The sequence below is a fragment of the Pelobates fuscus genome, chromosome 7 (assembly GCF_036172605.1).
Source record: "Pelobates fuscus isolate aPelFus1 chromosome 7, aPelFus1.pri, whole genome shotgun sequence".
NCBI classification, from domain to species: Eukaryota; Metazoa; Chordata; class Amphibia; order Anura; family Pelobatidae; genus Pelobates; species Pelobates fuscus.
The window spans coordinates 130,020,024-130,038,745 of record NC_086323.1 but is presented as its reverse complement, the minus strand read 5'-3'; the positions used below and the strand labels follow the sequence as shown (position 1 = coordinate 130,038,745).

General features: G+C 39.2%; 1 protein-coding gene across 1 annotated transcript in view; it reads right to left on the bottom strand.

Annotated features, from left to right (window-relative positions):
- LOC134568230 (fibulin-2-like) overlaps nucleotides 1-11,727 on the bottom strand; it is a 105,308-nt gene extending 93,581 nt beyond the window's left edge. The window contains exons 1-2 of the mRNA XM_063426650.1: nucleotides 11,644-11,727; nucleotides 812-2,222 (exon numbers count right to left, since the gene is read on the bottom strand). Of these exons, the coding sequence (XP_063282720.1) occupies nucleotides 812-2,156 (1,345 nt within the window). The 5' untranslated portion in view covers nucleotides 2,157-2,222; nucleotides 11,644-11,727. The remainder of the gene's footprint in view (nucleotides 1-811; nucleotides 2,223-11,643) is intronic.
- Between the last annotated feature and the right edge of the window lie 6,995 nt (nucleotides 11,728-18,722).

Here is an 18,722-nt window from a genome sequence, read left to right as displayed (position 1 = left end):
CTAATGGTTAGCTGGGCTTTTTGGCCCTCAATCACCGTCTTTAACCCCTTAAGGACCAAACTTCTGGAATAAAAGGGAATCATGACATGACACACATGTCATGTGTCCTTAAGGGGTTAAAGAGCGGAGACCGGAGCTGAGGAAGATTGCTGCTGTTCAGCTCGGCAGCCCGGTACCGCCCCTAACCTATTTTATTTTCAACTAGCATTTTTTAAATTAAAAATAAAAAGCCACATGTGTGCCTGACAGGTTGCTGAACTGATGGGCCAAATCATGATGGTAGACCAGGCATAGGCAACCTTCGGCACTCCAGCTGTTTTGGACTACACCTCCCACAATGCTTTGCCAGCATTATGGGTGTAAGAGCATTATGGGAGATATAGTCCACAACATCTGGAATGCAGAAAGTTGCCTATCCCTGTGGTAGACACATGAAAAGCCATGGAGTCACAAAGACATCTTTGCTGGCAAGGGTTGGTAGTGAAAAGCCAACCAGATTTTTAGACCATGCAATGCAGCAATTCTAAATATTATTTTGATAGTAATCATAATCATTCAGAACAAAATGGTAACTTAGTGAATCTCTAACCTTCAGAATTATAGAAACGTATTTATTTAATTGAAAGGATCTATGTCCAAAGTCATAATATAAGACACAACAACCTTTTCTTATTAAAAATAGTGAGAAGCTTCTTTAAAATGTTTAAAAATGGGCAAACAATACACATGTTTTGACAACTAAAGAACGTTTACAGGAGTCAAACTTTTTTGTTTTTTAAATTTACATTTGAAAGAACACAATACAACTTACCATTGTATACACTGGAATAATCCATGCTGTCTGCTTCCTTGCCCAAGTCATGAGTAAATTGAGTGTTTGATGCGATTAAATCAGTTTGGCTGTACGGTTCTTGCAGAACAATTGGAACAACAGATGTTGGGGTAGATTTCACGTTGGAGAAAGTATTTTCTTTATTTTCCTCTTCAGGGAAAACATCTTTACTTGGCGGTAAAGTTGTATGTTGTGTGTTATTTATTTCTAGATCCAATATCCTGTGTTCTTTACTAGTAGTGGTGTTTCCAATAGATGATGCATTACTAAATTCTTGAATGTCTTCCATATTTTGATTCTGATTGGATGCTTCAAAAACATCTTGCTGCTTCAGATTTGTTGTGGTTATGTGAGTAGTACTTGCAGCTGAAATTGTTGTCATGGATGTTGTTGCTTTCTGTGTTGTTGCTGTTGATGTTGATGCTGTTGATGTTGTCAGTGTTGTTGGTGCTATTGTGCTGCTACGTTCTGTGCTATGTATTTCAACTGTGGTCGTCACAAGTCCTTCATGTTGGGTTGATGGATGCATTTCAGAAGTTAATGTTGGGAGTTCTGTTAATTTAACAGAGTGGGTGGTGGTGGGAGAAGCAAAAAAATCATCCACCTCATCCTCATAGTCCAAAATGGAGTGATCCTGCATTGCATTTCTTTTATAATTATTTGTCTTTTCAACAGTTTCAGTATTTGCAGATTCCAAACCATCTTGTTCAAGGCTGTATGGGTAATCATATTGCTTATCTGGCTCACTGTCAATTGTGTCTGTATGTAGAGTGCCATTGTCCATGTCTGAATCACAGTCTTGAATAGCATAGCACATTAACTCACCCCCAGAATTTGGACAGTGGCAAAATTTACAGGGAGACATATGGAAAGTATGGCCAGCTTCATACTTGTCCTCTCCGTGGGTGCACCCTATTCTACCACATTGAACACAGCCATCTGTTGGTTGTATGATGTCAATACAATTTGGTGGTACTTCAGGGCAAGGTATAAAGTGGCAGCTAATTCTTCCTCCACCTGGAGGACATGAACATTCTGTGCTTCCAAAGTCAACGAAGTATGATTCTCCTTCTGGGACTTTACCAAATTTAAATCCAACATTCAGACAGTCATAATACTGGTATCCTTCACATGTACATCCATATTGGCTACATATGGGGCAGCAAGAAGACTCCTCAAGAACTTCTTCAATGCAATTCTCTGGTACTTGGCACTCTATGTTAGCACAGTTGTTCTGGGCCAGAGATGTATGGTCAAAGACTACTAACATGATGGCCAGTTTTAAGAAGATCCAGTTGGTGTCTCTGTGCATGTGAATGGCCATTGTGATAAACAAGCATCCAACAAACAAAATAAAAAAAATCTTGGAGATATTCCGATAATCAGATTTCTAAAGAGAATTAAAGGAAATTAATGAAAAAAGTTACCCAATGAACAATTAAAGCAACTATGCATTAGATTGTTTTTCATAATAAACAAGGGTATTTGTTAGATTGCTTTTTAAAACACACTGACACACTTGCATAGACATACATGCTGTGAGCATATGCTATTACTAAAGTAAGATAAAACTCCTAACTATTCTTCTATATTCACTTACCTGGGTATAGGGGAGAAATGAAAGGAAATTGCTAACTATATGACAAAAAAGCCAAACTGGAAATTAGATCAGCTGGAGAATTCTGCCAATTAAACCTTTTTAGCCTCATATATGCAATTCAATACAATTTTCTGAATTATAAACATCATATATGATTTTTATACGTATTTAAAGGGAAACTATAGTGCCAGGAAAACAAACTTGACTGCCAGGTCTTAAGGCGACTTTTGCTGAAGAGGACGTAAGTAATACAATAATATCTTCTTTAAAAAAATCAATATATCATCTATCTTTTTTAAAACAAATATAATGTAGCCTGCAATGTACTCCTGGTGTTACTCTATAAATCTTAAAGGGACACTATAGTCACCCAGACAACTTCAGTTCATTGAAGTGGTCTGGGTGCATTGTCCCATCACCCTTAACCCTGAGAATGTAAATATTGCAGTTTTTAATAAACTGCAATAAATACCTGCTAGGGTTAACTTCTACTCTAGTGGCTGTCTACCAGACTTCAGTGATTGTCTTCTGGGTCTTAAGGTAGACAATCACTGGAGTCTGGAAGACAGCCACTAGAGAAGGAGTTAACCCTAGCAGGTATTTATTGCAGTTTATTAAAAACTGCAATATTTACATTCTCAGGGTTAAGGGTGATGGGACAATGCACCCAGACCACTTCAATGAACTGAAGTTGTCTGGGTGACTATAGTGTCCCTTTAAGATTTATAGAGTAACACCAGGAGTACATTGCAGGCTACATTATATTTGTTTTAAAAAAAGATAGATGATATATTGATTTTTTTTAAGAAGATATTATTGTATTACTTACGTCCTCTTCAGCAAAGTGATATTAATGTAAAACTTAACACCACCTTCCTCCATCTTACACAAAGGACCCTGCTTGAGAACACATCCACATGCATGCCTCCCCATGACACAGACCTTCTAGCTTTGTTGCCAGTGAGCATTAGTGTCAGATTTATGTTTCACGTATAGTGCGCTATCCACCATTTGGTGTTTGTGGTTTTTATATTTGTTATGTGAAATGTAGTGATTGATTTTACGGTAGATTTTTAAGCTGCACTGATTGTTTTTGCACTGAGCGCCGTACCACACATTTTTATTTTAATCAGCATCAGAGTGACCGACTGTCTTCTAACATATTCCGTTATTGAAGCACAAGACACTTTACTATCATGCAATTCATGTCATAGCCCTCTTTCATGAGAAGTGATTGACAGGTGAGGGGGGAAAACTTTTCTTTATATTGATTCCGTGAAAAACCAACAACTGAGCTATTGCATTGCCTATGTGAAATTTACTCCTCTATAATTAAAAATAATTTTGCATGTTTTAAGTGATAGGTGCACTTTAAGAATCACTGCACTACGTATGGTTATATCTCCAGCATCTGGAAAATAACTTTAAATTGAAAATAGTTTAACATGGTCAGGTCTTTTCCAAAGTATGACTTTTTATTGATCTTGGATTATTGCCCACAGGTTGTTAAGTAGATTTAGACACCAGCATATTTTCACCTTCCTGTACTATGCCATAAAGTTTATTAACTAAACAGTAACTGAGTATGACATGACATTGAAATTGCAATATTTAGGGCAAAATAGTCAAGATCGAAAAACCTTTTGAGTTAGCAGGAATTTTCAGATCTGTTTTTTTTTTGTTATAGTTTTGTGTCAACACACCACAATTAGCTATTTAGTAAATAAACCCCACACTGTTTTAAATTATCTCCCATTTTATTAAAAAAAATTCTAGTACACTATGTAATTGACCAATGACAATAAAATCCACAGAAATTTGATGTCCAATATTAATCTAATTTTTTATTTCTCTTTGATATATATGTTAAAGTGATATTTTGTGCTTGTCTGTTACACTGGTACTACATTTTCTTGATTTTTTTGGATTGAGTAACTAAAATAGTAGATCAAAGTGGTGCAGTAGACATTATTTACCTAGATTTCAGTAAGGCTTTTGACACTGTTGCACATAGAAGGCTCATCAATAAACTGCAGTCGTTAAGTTTGAATTCCAATATTGTTGAGTGGGTTAGGCAGTGGCTGAGTGACTGGCAATGGAGGGTTGTAGTCAATGGAGTATATTCGGAGCAAGGTCTTGGGGTACCTCAGGAAACTGTACTTGGACCCATATTATTTTTATAAGTGATATTGCAGAAGATCTTGATGGCAAGGTATGTCTTTTTGCTTATGATACTAAGATATGTAACATGGTTTATGCTCCAGGAGGGATAAGCCATAGGGCAAATGATTTAGGTAAACTAGAAAAATGGTCAGAGCTGTGGCAACTGACATTTAATGTGAATAATTGTAACATAATGCATCTTGGACGTAAAAACCCAAGGGCAGAGTACAGAATATTTGACAGAGTCCTAACCTCAACATCTGAGGAAAGGGATTTTGGGGTAATTATTTCTGATGACTTAAAGTTAGGCAGACGATGTAATAGAAATGCTAGCAGAATGTTTGGTTGTATAGGGAGAGGTATTAGCAGTAGAAAGAGGGAAGTTCTCATGCTATTGCACAGAACACTGGTGAGACCTCACTTGGAGTATTGTACGCAGTACTGGAGACTGTATCTGCAGAAGGATATTGATGCTTTAGAGAGAGTTCAGAGAAGGGCTACTAAGCTGGTTCATGGATTGCAGGATAAAACTTACCAGGAAAGGTTAAAGGGTCTTAACATGTATAGCTTGGAGGAAAGACGAGACAGGGGGATATGATAGAAACATTTAAATATATAAAGGGAATCAACACAGTAAAGGAGGAAACCATATTTAAAAGAAGAAAAACTACCATAACAAGAGGACATAGTCTTAAATTAGAGGGGCAAAGGTTTAAAAATAATATCAGGAAGTATTACTTTACTGAGAGGGTAGTGGATGCATGGAATAGGTTTCCAGCCGAAGTGGTAAAGGTTAACACAATGAGGGAATTTAAGCATGCATGGGATAGGCATAAGATATAAGATAAGGCCAGGGACTATTGAATTGAAAGTATTTAAAAAGTTGGGCAGACTAGATAGGCCGAATGGTTCTTATCTGCCGTCTATGTTTCCTTAGTGGGGGAATAAGGGCTGTAGTTGGAATTATAGGGGCTGTAGTGGGAGGGATATGGGCTGTTGTAGATGGATATGGTCTTTAGTGGAATAATATGGGCTGAAATGGCTGTATTAGAGAGATAGTAAGACAGGCAGAGCTAATTGTGAAGGGCAGAGCCAAACATGAGACGCAGAGCCTAATGAGAGGGGAAGGGTTTAGTGCTGCACTCCCCGCCTCTATCCACAGAGCACCTGGGTACTGTGAACCCTGTGCACCCGCTCATGATCGGCTCTGCTCCTTTTCTTCATTAATCATCCTGGTGGATGATCTCTTGTCCAATAGAATGTTTCATATAGAGAAGTGATCTGCCAATCCACTGCTTCTCTAAGAGAAGCATTCACAACGTTCAGTGGCATCATGCTGTATGTGATGTCATCCAAAGTACTAAACTCGTACATAGATGCGTTTCAGGTGGGTTGTATGAATAAAATTAATTTTAATCTACGCCCGAATGAATCGCTCCATCCAGGATTTACTGTGGAATCTTAACAATAAATAAATTCACATGCCAGAGTGTGGATTAAAAGAAATTGGATTCATTGAACACATCTGAAAAGCGTTTGTGCAGAAGTCTTTGAAGTACTACAGAAATGTCCTTGCAAAAATGTGAGGTGATTTTGTTGTTTACCCCTTTAATGAAAGAACAGTCCTGCAGCAGCAAATGAATGCTGCATACCGCATTGCTGCGCTTTTAGTGTGCTGCCTGTCGTTAGTAAGATATATGTGTCCAGGAAGATATAGTAGATGTAATAACCTTAGCTGGAACTAGTTTGGCACGAAGTGTTTCCTGGCATTTACTTTTTCAAAGTTCTGTTTATCTAATCAGCACCATGCAGAAACATATAGAATAGCTTGCCACATACCATAAAATGATTTGAAGTTATCTGCTACATCTGAAATTGAGAATTGACAAGGGAATTGGAAATTTCAAAAATCACTAAATTGGAAAAAAATTCTGACAACTTTTTACAGCTCTGCTATTTGGACATTACATTTTTAATTCTGTGTTCACTTCTGATATTTTTTTTTTTTTTTTCACACTTCACATGGCTATTCCATAGTCTCCAAATGGTAGCAAACTGAAATAAATTCTGCAAAATTAAGGATACAATAGCTGTTAGAGAAAACTTCAATCTCAGCTATAGTTACAGCTGGTTACTTTTGCCTTTATTTGGGAATTTTGATTTAGACAAGTTGGACGTACTTTCCACTGCTGTACATCCAACTAGCCTATAGGTTGGTACTTTGTAAAAAAAATAATAAACTGGGAATTGATCGCATGATTGGAGGTTTTTTTGGTCAACATAGTTGAGTTTAAAATATTACTGAGCTCAAGAATTTTTCCAATTTAAAAATTAATTTACAAAATGCATTTTGACTTTATATTTCAAATTCACTTTGAATTCTCACTTTATTGAATAACCCAAAAATACATTGGCAAAACTTGCGTAAAAATTTCCCAAGACCAAAGAACTTGTATTTCATTCACTGTAGAAATAGCAGATCTGCCCCCATTTCTTCACAGCAAAAAGGATTGGTATATATAAAAAAGACCCCCATAGACATTTATTTGGCTGTATAGTTGAAGTACCATTTTTGAGTATTAAATTTTATATGTGTCAGTTAAAATGTGGACTTTCTATGAAGTTATTATTGATATAAGGAACATTCCATACACCATAACTACTACAGCTTGTATGCACTTTTGAATTATGCCTTTTTTTTCATTGGTTTGAATAGACCGCCTGGCACCCAGACTGGGCACCTCCACCAATCACACTTCCTAGTATCACAGAGTACTATAAGCACTCCACCAGACACCATAAACACTGTAGACCCCACGAACCGCCGCAGCTTGGTTGGGGTCTCGCCGTCCTCCACCCACCCTGGACCCAAGACGAGGATCCAGCTCCCAGTGGGTAGACCTCTCCTACTCCAGAGAGCATAGCAGGAACAGCTCTTAGAAGAGCTAGTGATTATACTCAGGGGAGTATATTGATTATAGCAATTCCCAGAGTGTAGTTCTCCAATCCCCTAAACATGAGCCAAAACTTCATGAAGGGATAAAGCATCTCGTTTAATGGTGCCACAGCTGTCCTTTTATGCAAGCCCCCATGCAAGGGAACACCCATGTGGACCTTGTGGGGGACAGGATGACAATTGTTACAAACCAATCAGAACAGTAATTAAATGTATGACACTCCCATAACAAGCATACAATCCCTCCCCTTTGCCTCTGAGATAATTGAGTCAGATACTGTATTAATCCAATTATCTCCAGGCAGAAAAAAAACCCACATATTTTACGAAACACCACAAATACCCCAGAACACCCCATAAATACATACATACATACATACATCCCCTGATAGCCCTGATCTGGGTGAACAATATATCCAAAAAACATCCAGATTAAATCAGGGTTTCCTGCCCAAAACAGTTCCATAGAATCACGGCTAAGTACTGCTGGAGGACCGACCGGGAACCGTGAGGTTTTCATGCCGAAAATCGTTCCAGGGCATTCGTGGCTAAGTTCCCCTGAAGTCTATTGGCGGTTTTGGTCCATGTGAACAAGATGGCTGCAACCACGTGTTCGAATGTCTACCACTTCAACTGTTTGGGAGTTTGAAGTGCCACTTTGAAAGTTCGAACTGTGGCCATAAAAACAAAAAAGGCACGAACAGTGATTTAAACCAAGTTTTATCACAGGGGCCATAGTCACAGCATAGGAGGCTGGCAAACAAGCCCCTCCAAAAACCAGTGGAGAGGTTACTATTGCCACAAATGGGTGTATATCTAAAAACAGCTTGAAAAAGCTGCAGATCTCTTGTCAGAAGCCTTTGCAAACCCTCCCCTTCTAACCCATCCAAGGCTTTCTGTGGCTGTCCAATGACAGACTCCCCAATGCAGCTAAATGAGAAGTCTTTGCAAGGCAGGTTGTCCTGACAATTTCTGCCACTTGAGTTTAGCTCCAATGAGCTAAAAACACCCAAGAAGTAGCAGGACAGTTTGCCTGATTAAAAGCCAGGTGAGTGTAACAAGGTTAAAGGGACTCTCCAGTGCCAGGAAAACATATTCGTTTTCCTGGCACGGCAGGACCCTGCAGTGCCCCCTTCCCTCCCACCTCCCATCCCATGTTGCTGAAGGGGCTATTATTCAATGCTTTCCAATGGGGATTTTGGCGACGCTGGAGATCCTCACATAGCGTGAGGACGTCCAGCGTAGTTTAAAACACTTTTCGTGTTCTAAGAACACGGAAGTCCCTCTAGTGGCTGTCTGATAGACAGCCACTAGAGTAGGACTTAACCCTGCAAGGTAATTATTGCAGTTTATAAAAACTGCAATAATTACACTTGCAGGGTTAAGGGTGGTGGGAATTGACACCCAGACCACTCCAATGGGCAGACGTTGTCTTGGTGCCTGGAGTGTCCCTTTAACATATAAAAGAATAAAATGAAAAAATAGGACACACTCTTCTCACATTAGGAATTTTAGCAAGCTACAGTGCTTTAGGATGTTAGTCAATGGCCGAGCCCATTTTTATATAGGTTTTTCTCCAAATCTATACATTTGCAAGCAAAACTGCTAGCAATAATATATATACACACACATATATATATATATATATATATATATATATATATATATATATATATCTAAACACACACACACACATATAATGTTATGCTCAATCCATTAAGCATAAATTGCTTGAGACATGACAGGTCCCCTTTAAACAGTTAAGGCATATCATACTGTGATTGGCTCCCAGGGTAAACTAGTAAACTAGTAAACTACATAATTAGAGTTAGGGCTAAGGTTTTAATAAGGGTTGGGGTTAATGTAGGGTTGGAAATAGCATACAGTATGGTGACACAGTGTCACCACCAAATAGTGTATGTTGGAAACAAGTGACGAGGCATTTCAAAATTAGTGCACATCTAAAGGTGACTCTTTAAATTGTTCATAAACCTGACAAAGATATGCATGTGGTATATTTTAGTACTCGACGGCAGTATCAGAATACAAATCGGGGATCTTTACAGTAGTAGGGCATACATGGTCTGTGAAATTCAATGGACACTAAAGGCACCCAGACCACTGCATCTCAACGAAGTGGTCTGGGTGCATTGCCCCTGATGTTTTAGGCCTGCAATCTATAACTTCGAGTTTAGTAGATATGGCAATGTTTACTAAACATGAATCTAATGGCTATCTTCCTGACAGACCCTAGAGGCACATCCGTGTTCAGTGTTACTTCAGTTTTTTGTACTTAAAAGATACTGGTGGAGTGGGGGATACACCTCACAACCCAGTCTATTTTTGATGATCTCAGCGTAATTCTTCCTCATAGAGAAGCATTGGGGACCTACTGCATATACTCAGCAACCACAATTTTCTCACGCAAATTGGTTCAAAGATCAAGATAGAAAAAGTAAACAACAGAGAGAAAAAATAAGCAAAGGAACAGTAAATGAAACTATTTATATATATAATTTATTAAATATCTAATATTGTATTTATATATCATATATTTATTAAATATGTATGTATATATATATATATATATATATATATAATTTTTTTTTCACATCATCTCTTTTTTAGGTGCTATGGATGGAATTCTGAATGGCAAATCAAAATGAACAATCTAATCCATTGCACGTTTGGTTTGTGATATTTTTGGCTTGGAGTTTCGGAATTTGAAAGATCACCTGATTGACCTAAATTTGGACAAATTGCAGTTCATAGAAAAAGCAAATCTCCAACTCTATTATCCAATGCATATAGATGCAGTGAATGCAGTAAACATAGGTCCTTTAGGGTCAAATATAAGTACTGCCTCTTCACAGAAAAAGCTGTTTGCAAATGAGATACTGCAGGGCAGTCTCTTTACACTAAAAACACTACATTAAGCTGTGAGTGGGTCATTTTGGTGCTTAGAGTGTGCCTTTTACTGATATCATTTCTGCTATGTATGACCTATATATACAGGGCTATTTACTAAATACTAATATGTCAAGAATTTAAAGTTTAACGTGAATTAAAAAGTTTAGCCCAAAACAGCTGAATTGGAAAAATTCCCAAGACCTGCTATATTGTCAGTTTCCGGCCTCAAATTAACAATTTACTTTGAATTCCTAAAAATTCACAGTTAATTGAATAACCCTTATTGTATAGTGTAGGATGCAGTCACTGGTTTCAAGACAAACTGATTATACAAATATATTTGTTTTCATAGTTTGAAAAATTAAAAGAATAATTTTCCCTATAATTTTTACTATAATAATGCCAATATGATTATCAATGAGAAATACATTAATATATAATTATGTTTGTCCTATTTATCTTATTTAAAAAATGCATGAATTGGGGTATTGATCAACCTTCTAGCTGCTGCTGAACTGCAACCTCAACAATTCCCTGCAACACTGTGCCTAATGCTAAGAATTTTAGGAGTTGCAGTCCACCGACAGTTTATACAAATCCCAATATCTTTTGTTAGCCCTCATTGGTTAAAATATAGCTTTCAGAGAGCTGTCTGCATGTGACTGATAAACCCCCTCCCATGCATTTTTAATTTTATTATTATTATTTTTAATTTTACAAGCGTCCCTAATAAAATAAACAATGGTCCCTCTGGTGTTAATACAAATCTGAATCATGTACCTACTCAAAGAACTCTTTGTAGATCCTCATCACTGTAAACATTCACACATTACTAATATAAATCAACCCTTAATTACTAGCAACTGTTTCTAGAGCCTACGTTAAACCACATGCAGTCATTAGACAGTTTTACAAGTCAAACATTCTTGGATTAAACCCCAATTAAACACAACTCGCTAAGCTACAATTCCTAAATTACGTTTGCTTTGCAGATCAGATGCACAAAGTAATATATTTTCTCCCAATGCACACAACTTCTAACTTTCCATAAAAATAAAAAAACTTCTTTGTGGCATCTAAGAGAAATAATAACGCTGAATCTCACTTTTCCACATGCAATTAATGGTACGTCCAATCAGACAAAATTAATATTCTTTTAGCAATAAATTACATTTCTCTTACCTCACAGTATTCAGACTAGATGTCTCTCTGCAAGAAGCTTAGAGCAGAAGGTCTCTTTTCAAAGTGAGCAGGCACAGCGTGAAATTTTGTCTAAGAGGAGGACCAAAAAAAAAAAAAAAAAAAAGAAGGGATTCTGTGTTGTAATTCGAGAAGAACAGTACCATATGTGTATGATAAATTCAATTTACTTTTGCCCCCTAGGAACTTAAAGAAAATAGCTTAGTATTACAGACATTTTCAGAACATTTCGAATTAGAAGCAAGGGTTTTTAAATGTAATTGTTCCAATAATTCTAGAACTACTCTATGAACAGAGGCTGTCTTTTTCTTTTCATCTTTCATTGCTTTGTAGATCACCAAACAAGATAATATATGCAAAGTATGATTGTTGATGAAAATTGCAGGATTATTCACTAAAGTGGAAATTCAGAGTGAATTTAAAATTTAAGTTAAAAACTGCTGAAATGTAAACATTTTCAAAGTTGGCCATTCTTTCAGTTTGTCTACTTTGGCCTTAAATATGAAATTCACTATGGATTTTCACTTTAGTAAATAACCCTGTTAGTACTATTAAAAAAAATCTCAATGTGGGCATGTTACCATGTTAATCATTGAAATGCATCTACTCCATGCCCCCACCTGTTCCGATTTGGGTATGACTGTCCTGATTTTAGGTGGTCTTGATTTTGTTCCCCGGTGTCCAGTCCAGGGACACCAGGAAACTGGTCCCAGCCAACACTGTGCAAGTGAAGATGTGCTTGTGCTGTGTAGCGGGCACTAGGACAAATAAAGAGATCACTCCAGCAGAGCTCTCTGCGCAATCTGTCTTGAGTGGGACTGGCATACATTCAGTGGTGGACCCCTGCCACCAAGGCGCCCGCCGCCATGTGTTGCGGCCCTGGCCCACGCGGTAGAACCACCAAGGCTGCACAGAACCACCAAGGCTGTCCATCGGGTGGCCCATGCTCTTAAGGTCACCCGATGAAAATTAATTTCCAGGGGGCCCAGTCAGTGCGGTGGCACTTTAACAGCGCGACCGGGCCCTCTCTGATGACATCACACCAGGGAGTAAGTGACTGCCCCAGTCACTCATCTCAGTTTACACCAGGTGCCGCGCAGGAGGAAGGAGAGGAGGGAGTCAGAGTAGGAACTCTGACTCATTTCAGGCTGAGCCACTGGACCCAAGGGAAGTCACCCTCCTGCACCTAAAAGGTAGGAAACAGGAGGGTGACTAAAATATTTGGTATATGTGTGTGTGTGTTTGTATGTTTGTGTGTGTGTTTGTGTATGTGTGTTCATATGAATGTTTCTCTGTATGTGTATGTATGTGTGTCTGTATGTATGTGTGTTTGTATGTATGTGTGTGTGTGTATGTCTGTGTGTCTGTCTGCGTGTGTGTGTGTATGTATGTGTTTGTGTGTGTGTATGTATGTGTGTGTGTCTGTATGTTTGTGTCTCTGTGTCGGGGGGTAGATGTATGGGGGGGCAGGGCAGTTTTTGCACCGGGGTCTCGAGGTTTCTAATCACGCCTCTGCATACATTCATGAGAGGCTGGCACTTTATTCTGTGGGTGGCCTGCTCCCTTTGCACAGAAGATTTTCAAGATAAATTTGCATTGAAAGTTTCCTAGCACCTTACCACTCCGATAATCTGTAGATATTTATGGTATTTGGAGTGTCCCTTTAATCTAACAGATTTTTTTAAAAATGTTTTTCAGAATCCTCATTTAGAACACCAGAAGAGCAGAGCTATCCTCCAGAGGTTTGAAAAAGAACTTTGCTCTGCATTGTAGTCAGTGACAAGCTGTGGCTGCCCAGTGCATTGTGGGAAAGCCTGCAATGAGCACTGTTAACTTCCCAACAAACAGACAAATTTGGCATTAAGTTTCACCCAACTACTGTGAAAAAATAAATCTCAAACCACAGGATATATATATCAGGGATAAATAAGGTAAACATTCATAATGTTGGGCATACACAATGGTAGTATTTCAGACAAGCAGATGTTTATCATTATTTCCAAGTTTCCTGTGATGCTCTGCTTTGGAAGAAAACATAAAGAAAATAAAAGGATTAATAGAGATGAGCTTTGCCTCTATAGTGAAAAACAGTTTGGTACATGGCTTGACCAAAATAAAAGTAAAGTCGCAATGAATGAATGAGTCGAAATAAACACTATGGCGTGTAGGCTCTGTGTTTTAATCTGTGGGGGCCCTGGCCAGGATGGGGACACCATTTCAAAATCATTATTTTGTTTAAAGCCAGTTTGGCAATATACTAAATAAAACGTATATTTCTGGCAGGTGCATCATGGGGGAAAAAGGGGAGCAGTTATGTGGAGCCCCAAATTTCTGTGTTGCTCAATCTCCTCGTTTAGTCTTTGCTCTGATGCATAAGCAGCATGTTAGCTGCTTCATTTTACAAAGAAACGCATAGTGAGCTGCCCCCACTCCCAACCAAGACTCACTGAGGAGGCTAGCCAAAGGAACAGCATGGAAAATGGCTTTCAGTCTCTTCTCCCTCACTATGCATGGGATATAGAGGGTGAGGTTTGCAGCCATGTCTGTCTTTATTTATTATAGTGTGCCTTTTCTAGCATGCTTGTGTATGTGTGTGTGTGTATTTCTTTGTATGCTTGTATGTGCTTGTTTGTGTATGTCTATGAATGCCTGTGTCGGTATGTGAGCCTGTGACTGAGTCTGTTTAGTCTATACCTGTGTGTACACGTTCATGTATCTAATAATGTCTGGTATAATTCTATATTAAAATCATTAATATTACACACACAACTTCCACAAACAATCACACTCAACCTGGGCCCCTTACAGGTGTACTACCTGTAAACCCCGGATTGCGGCCCTGAAGGATGACCTTCTTTGATTTTTGCACCAAGGTCCATGATTTCAAGTTACGCCCCAGGGATACTAAGAGAAAGGTGAGATCTAAGAGTAAGGAATAACTAGTCATTTAGTAACCTAAATGTTCACCAGTAAAACTCTGGAATATCCTTTGCTCAGACAAGTGTTGACAATAATTACTGAAGATACTTTTACAGGGTTATTTACTAAAGAGAGAATTGTTGTGAAAGTAAATTTCAAATTTCAAGCCAAAGAAACTGACCTTGAAATCTAGCTAATTCAGCTATTTTTACTTTAAATTTGAAATCCACTTTGAATTCCTGACAATTCTTACTTTCGTGAAATCCCTGTTTTAGAGACTTTTACTTTTTTTTTTTTTTTTAATAAGGGGATAATCTGTTTATAAATAAATACAGGTAATTGCAAAATAAATCTGATAACTTAAAAAAAAACATAATGGGGAGTCTATTCTCTAAATAAATGCAACAATATATAAGATATATATTCACACAACATATATTTAAATTACAGTAAATAATTTAGAAGTGAGTTTGGGTCAATAGAACAAACAGCCTGTTGAAGTATTTTTTTTTTCTTTTAAATAGCATTTTCACTTATATAAATGATTATTAGTTTGTCTTAATATAATTGTTTCATATTGGCGTAGCAGCATGGCCAAGTTTGCTTGCATTTTTAGATTCCTCACTCCAGTGGTTGGGTAGATGGGGCTCTAATAGATTTGTTTATTTAGTTTAGGACCCCAGCTGTGTTTGCTTATTAGCTATGGCAGGGCCAGGTAAAAAAAATAGGAGCCAAGTTTCTTTTTTTTTCATTAACAAAGCTTTATTTTCAAGACAAAAAATAACAGATCTTACAAGGGACACTATAGTTACCAGAACCACTACAGGTTAATGTAGTGGTTCTGGTGTCTACAGCTTGTCCCTGTAGGCTTTTTAATGGAAACAGAGAAAATACAGTGTTTACATTGCTACCTAGTAATACTTCTAGTGGCCATCACTCAGACGGCCACTAGAGGTGCTTCCTATGTTAACCTGTGTTAAAGGGACACTGTATGCACCCAGACTACTTCAGCTCATTGAAGTGGTCTGGCTGCAATGTCCCATGTCACTTAACCCTACAGTGGTAATTATTGCAGTTTCTGATAAACTGCAATAATTACCTTGCAGGGTTAAGTCCTCCTCTAGTGGCTGTCTACAAGACAGCCACTAGGAGGTCTTACGTGTGCTTACATGACTTTTGGTCGTCTAAACGGCGCTGGACGTCCTCACGCTCTGCATGAGGATTTCTAGCGTCATTGATTAATGCTTTCCTGTGGGGAATTCATAATGCGAGCGCGGCCATTGCTGTGCATGTACTTTAGGTCTCTCCCGCGGCTGACGTCGACTGGAAAGGAGCGTGGGCGGAGCCTGACCCAGTGCCGAGGGACATCGGCGCTGGATTTAAGTAAGCATCTGAAGGTGTTGTAACGCCTTCAGCGAAGTGGGATGGAGGGCGGGAGGGAGGGGGGCACTGTAGGTTTCTAAAAAGGGAGAAAGTGATCCTATAGTACCAGGAAAACAAACCTGTTTTTCTGGCACTATAGGATCCCTTTAAGTGTCACCAGGCTTAGCATCTCTATGAAGATATGCTGATTGATGCAGTGCAGTGTTTTGCTGTAAATGAATAATGGCCTCCCAATGCTTTATATAGAAAAGCATTGGATTGGCTGAGATCATCAAGACTGATTATCTCAGCAAGGAGCAGAATAACATTGGAAAAAAGGTGAGTAAAAATACCTTTCCCCATAAGATTGGAGAGGGGCTGGTCACCTAAATATTTAGTTTAACACTTTAGTGCCAGAAAAACAGGGCTTGAGAAGTCTCAACCTATTCTTGGTTGAAGACGGAAAGCAGATTGAAGAGGCCTCATGGAAAATCGTTGGTTAAAGCTGCCTGTTGGTTCATCTCAGACAGCTGGTAGTTAAGGTTTAAATAAAGCTGAGGCTGTCGTCCTACATAAAACTCGTGTGTGAGTCGTGTTTTTGGTGAGTGGTTGAGTACATGGAAAGAGGGCTTGAGTAGTTAGTAGTGAGTATGATCATAGATGAAATATGGGATATAGATACGTGAAATTAATAAGATGGATTCTAAAGGTAGCTTGTATGGTATGGGAATCCATGACAGTGATTTCAGTGATTTATTGTTAATATTTTTATAGAGCAGCAACAAATCCTGTAACAATGAGTAACAATGAGTGAAAAAAATACATGAAGTGGTGAAGATTCTGCTAAAACTAGAAGCAGGTTCAGTTCAGAGGTCAACAACACATGTAAGAAGTCCATATGTTCTTCTCCAACAAGTCCAAGAGGTGAGTTCTCTGCCTACAAAAGGTGCAATACTGAACTGGAAACCAATCTTTAAGTCTGCTATGCTTTTAGTTTGGCTACTTAGTTTGGCCTAAATTCAAAATTCACTTTGAATTCTCACTTTAGTAAATAACCCCATTTGTATTTATAGCCATGGGGGGCTTATTCACGAAATTGGGAATTGTGGAGAACTGACAAGAACATTTCAGGACATATACCGTATATACTCGAGTATAAGCCGACCCGAATATAAGCCGAGGCCCCTAATTTTACCCCAAAAAACTAGAAAACTTATTGACTCAAGTATAAGACTAGGGTGGGAAATGCAGCAGCTACTGGTAAATTTCTAAATAAAATTATATCCTAAAAAAATTATATTAATTGAATATTTATTTACAGTGTGTGTATATAATGAATGCAGTGTGTGTGTATGAATGCAGTGTGTGTGTATGAGTGCAGTGCGTGTGTGTATGAGTGCAGTGTGTGTGTGTATGAGTGCAGTGCGTGTGTGTATGAGTGCAGTGCGTGTGTGTATGAGTGCAGTGTGTATGTATGAGTGCAGTGTGTGTATGGGTGCAGTTTGTGCATGAATGCAGTGTGTGTGTATGAGTGCAGTGTGTGTGTATGAGTGCAGTGTGTGTATGAGTGCAGTGTGTGTATGAATGCAGTGTGTGTGTGAGTGCAGTGTGTGTATATGAATGAAGTGTGAGTGTGTGTGATGCAGTGTGTGTTTGTGTATGTGTTGGTGGGGGGTGGGCATTTTGATTATTGTTATTTTATTAATTATTATTTTAATCTTTTTTTGTTCTATTATTATTTATTTTATTAATTATTATTTTTTTTTAAATGATTATTATTTTTAATATTTTATTATTATATTTATTTTTTTGTCCCCCCCTCCCTGCTTGATACATGGCAGGGAGGGGGGCTCTCCTTCCCTGGTGGTCCAGTGGCATTGGCAGTTCAGTGGGGGGGGGGGATGGGGGCTGGCAGAGCGTTTACTTACCTCTCCTGCAGCTCCTGTCAGCTCCCTCCTCCTCCGCGCCGGTCCGGTAAGCTCCCCTGTCAGCTTACACTGTAAGTCTCGCGAGATCCGCACTGTGACCCCGAGGCTCTCGCGAGACTTACACTGGGAGCTGACAGGTGCTGAACGGACCGGCGCGGAGGAGGAGAGAGCTGACAGGAGCTGCAGCCAGGGCCGGCGCTACCATTAAGGCGAATAAGGCATTCGCCTGGGGCGCCGGCCTCTGGGGGGCGCCCACCGGGAGGTTTTCTGGTGGGCTGCCCTGCTGCTGCTGTCTGGGGATGCTGTGCTGGGCGAGCGGCTTCTTAGCCACCCCCCAGCGCAGCCATTCAACTGCTTGCCTGCTCGGGAGAGGGGTATGCTGTAACCCCAGCACCCCTGCAGAGCTCTGTGCTTCCTGCAGGCAGGGGAAGCGGGAGATGACTTAATATCCCAGCTGCCCCCTGCCTGTGAACACCGGAAGCACTCTGAGGGGAACAGGAAGTAGCCTGTGCTCACAGTGCACGGCTCTCCTGCTCCCCCACCAGGAACAGCACCAGCTACCTGCAGGATGGACCCCTCTGCTCCATTCACAGCTCTTATGAATGATCCATCTGAAGGTAAGTGGAACTGATTATGAGTATGAGTGTATGATGGTAAATTGGTCTGTGTGTATTGAATTGCTGTGTTTGTGGGTGTAAATACATTGTGACTATATGTAAAGTGGTATGAGTTTGTGCTTGAGTGACAGTGTGTGTGTGTGTGATACTGTGTGTGTTAGTGACTGTGTAAATGACACTGTGCATGTCAGTGAGAATGTGTGAGTGACGCTGTATGTCAGTCAGTGTGTGTGTG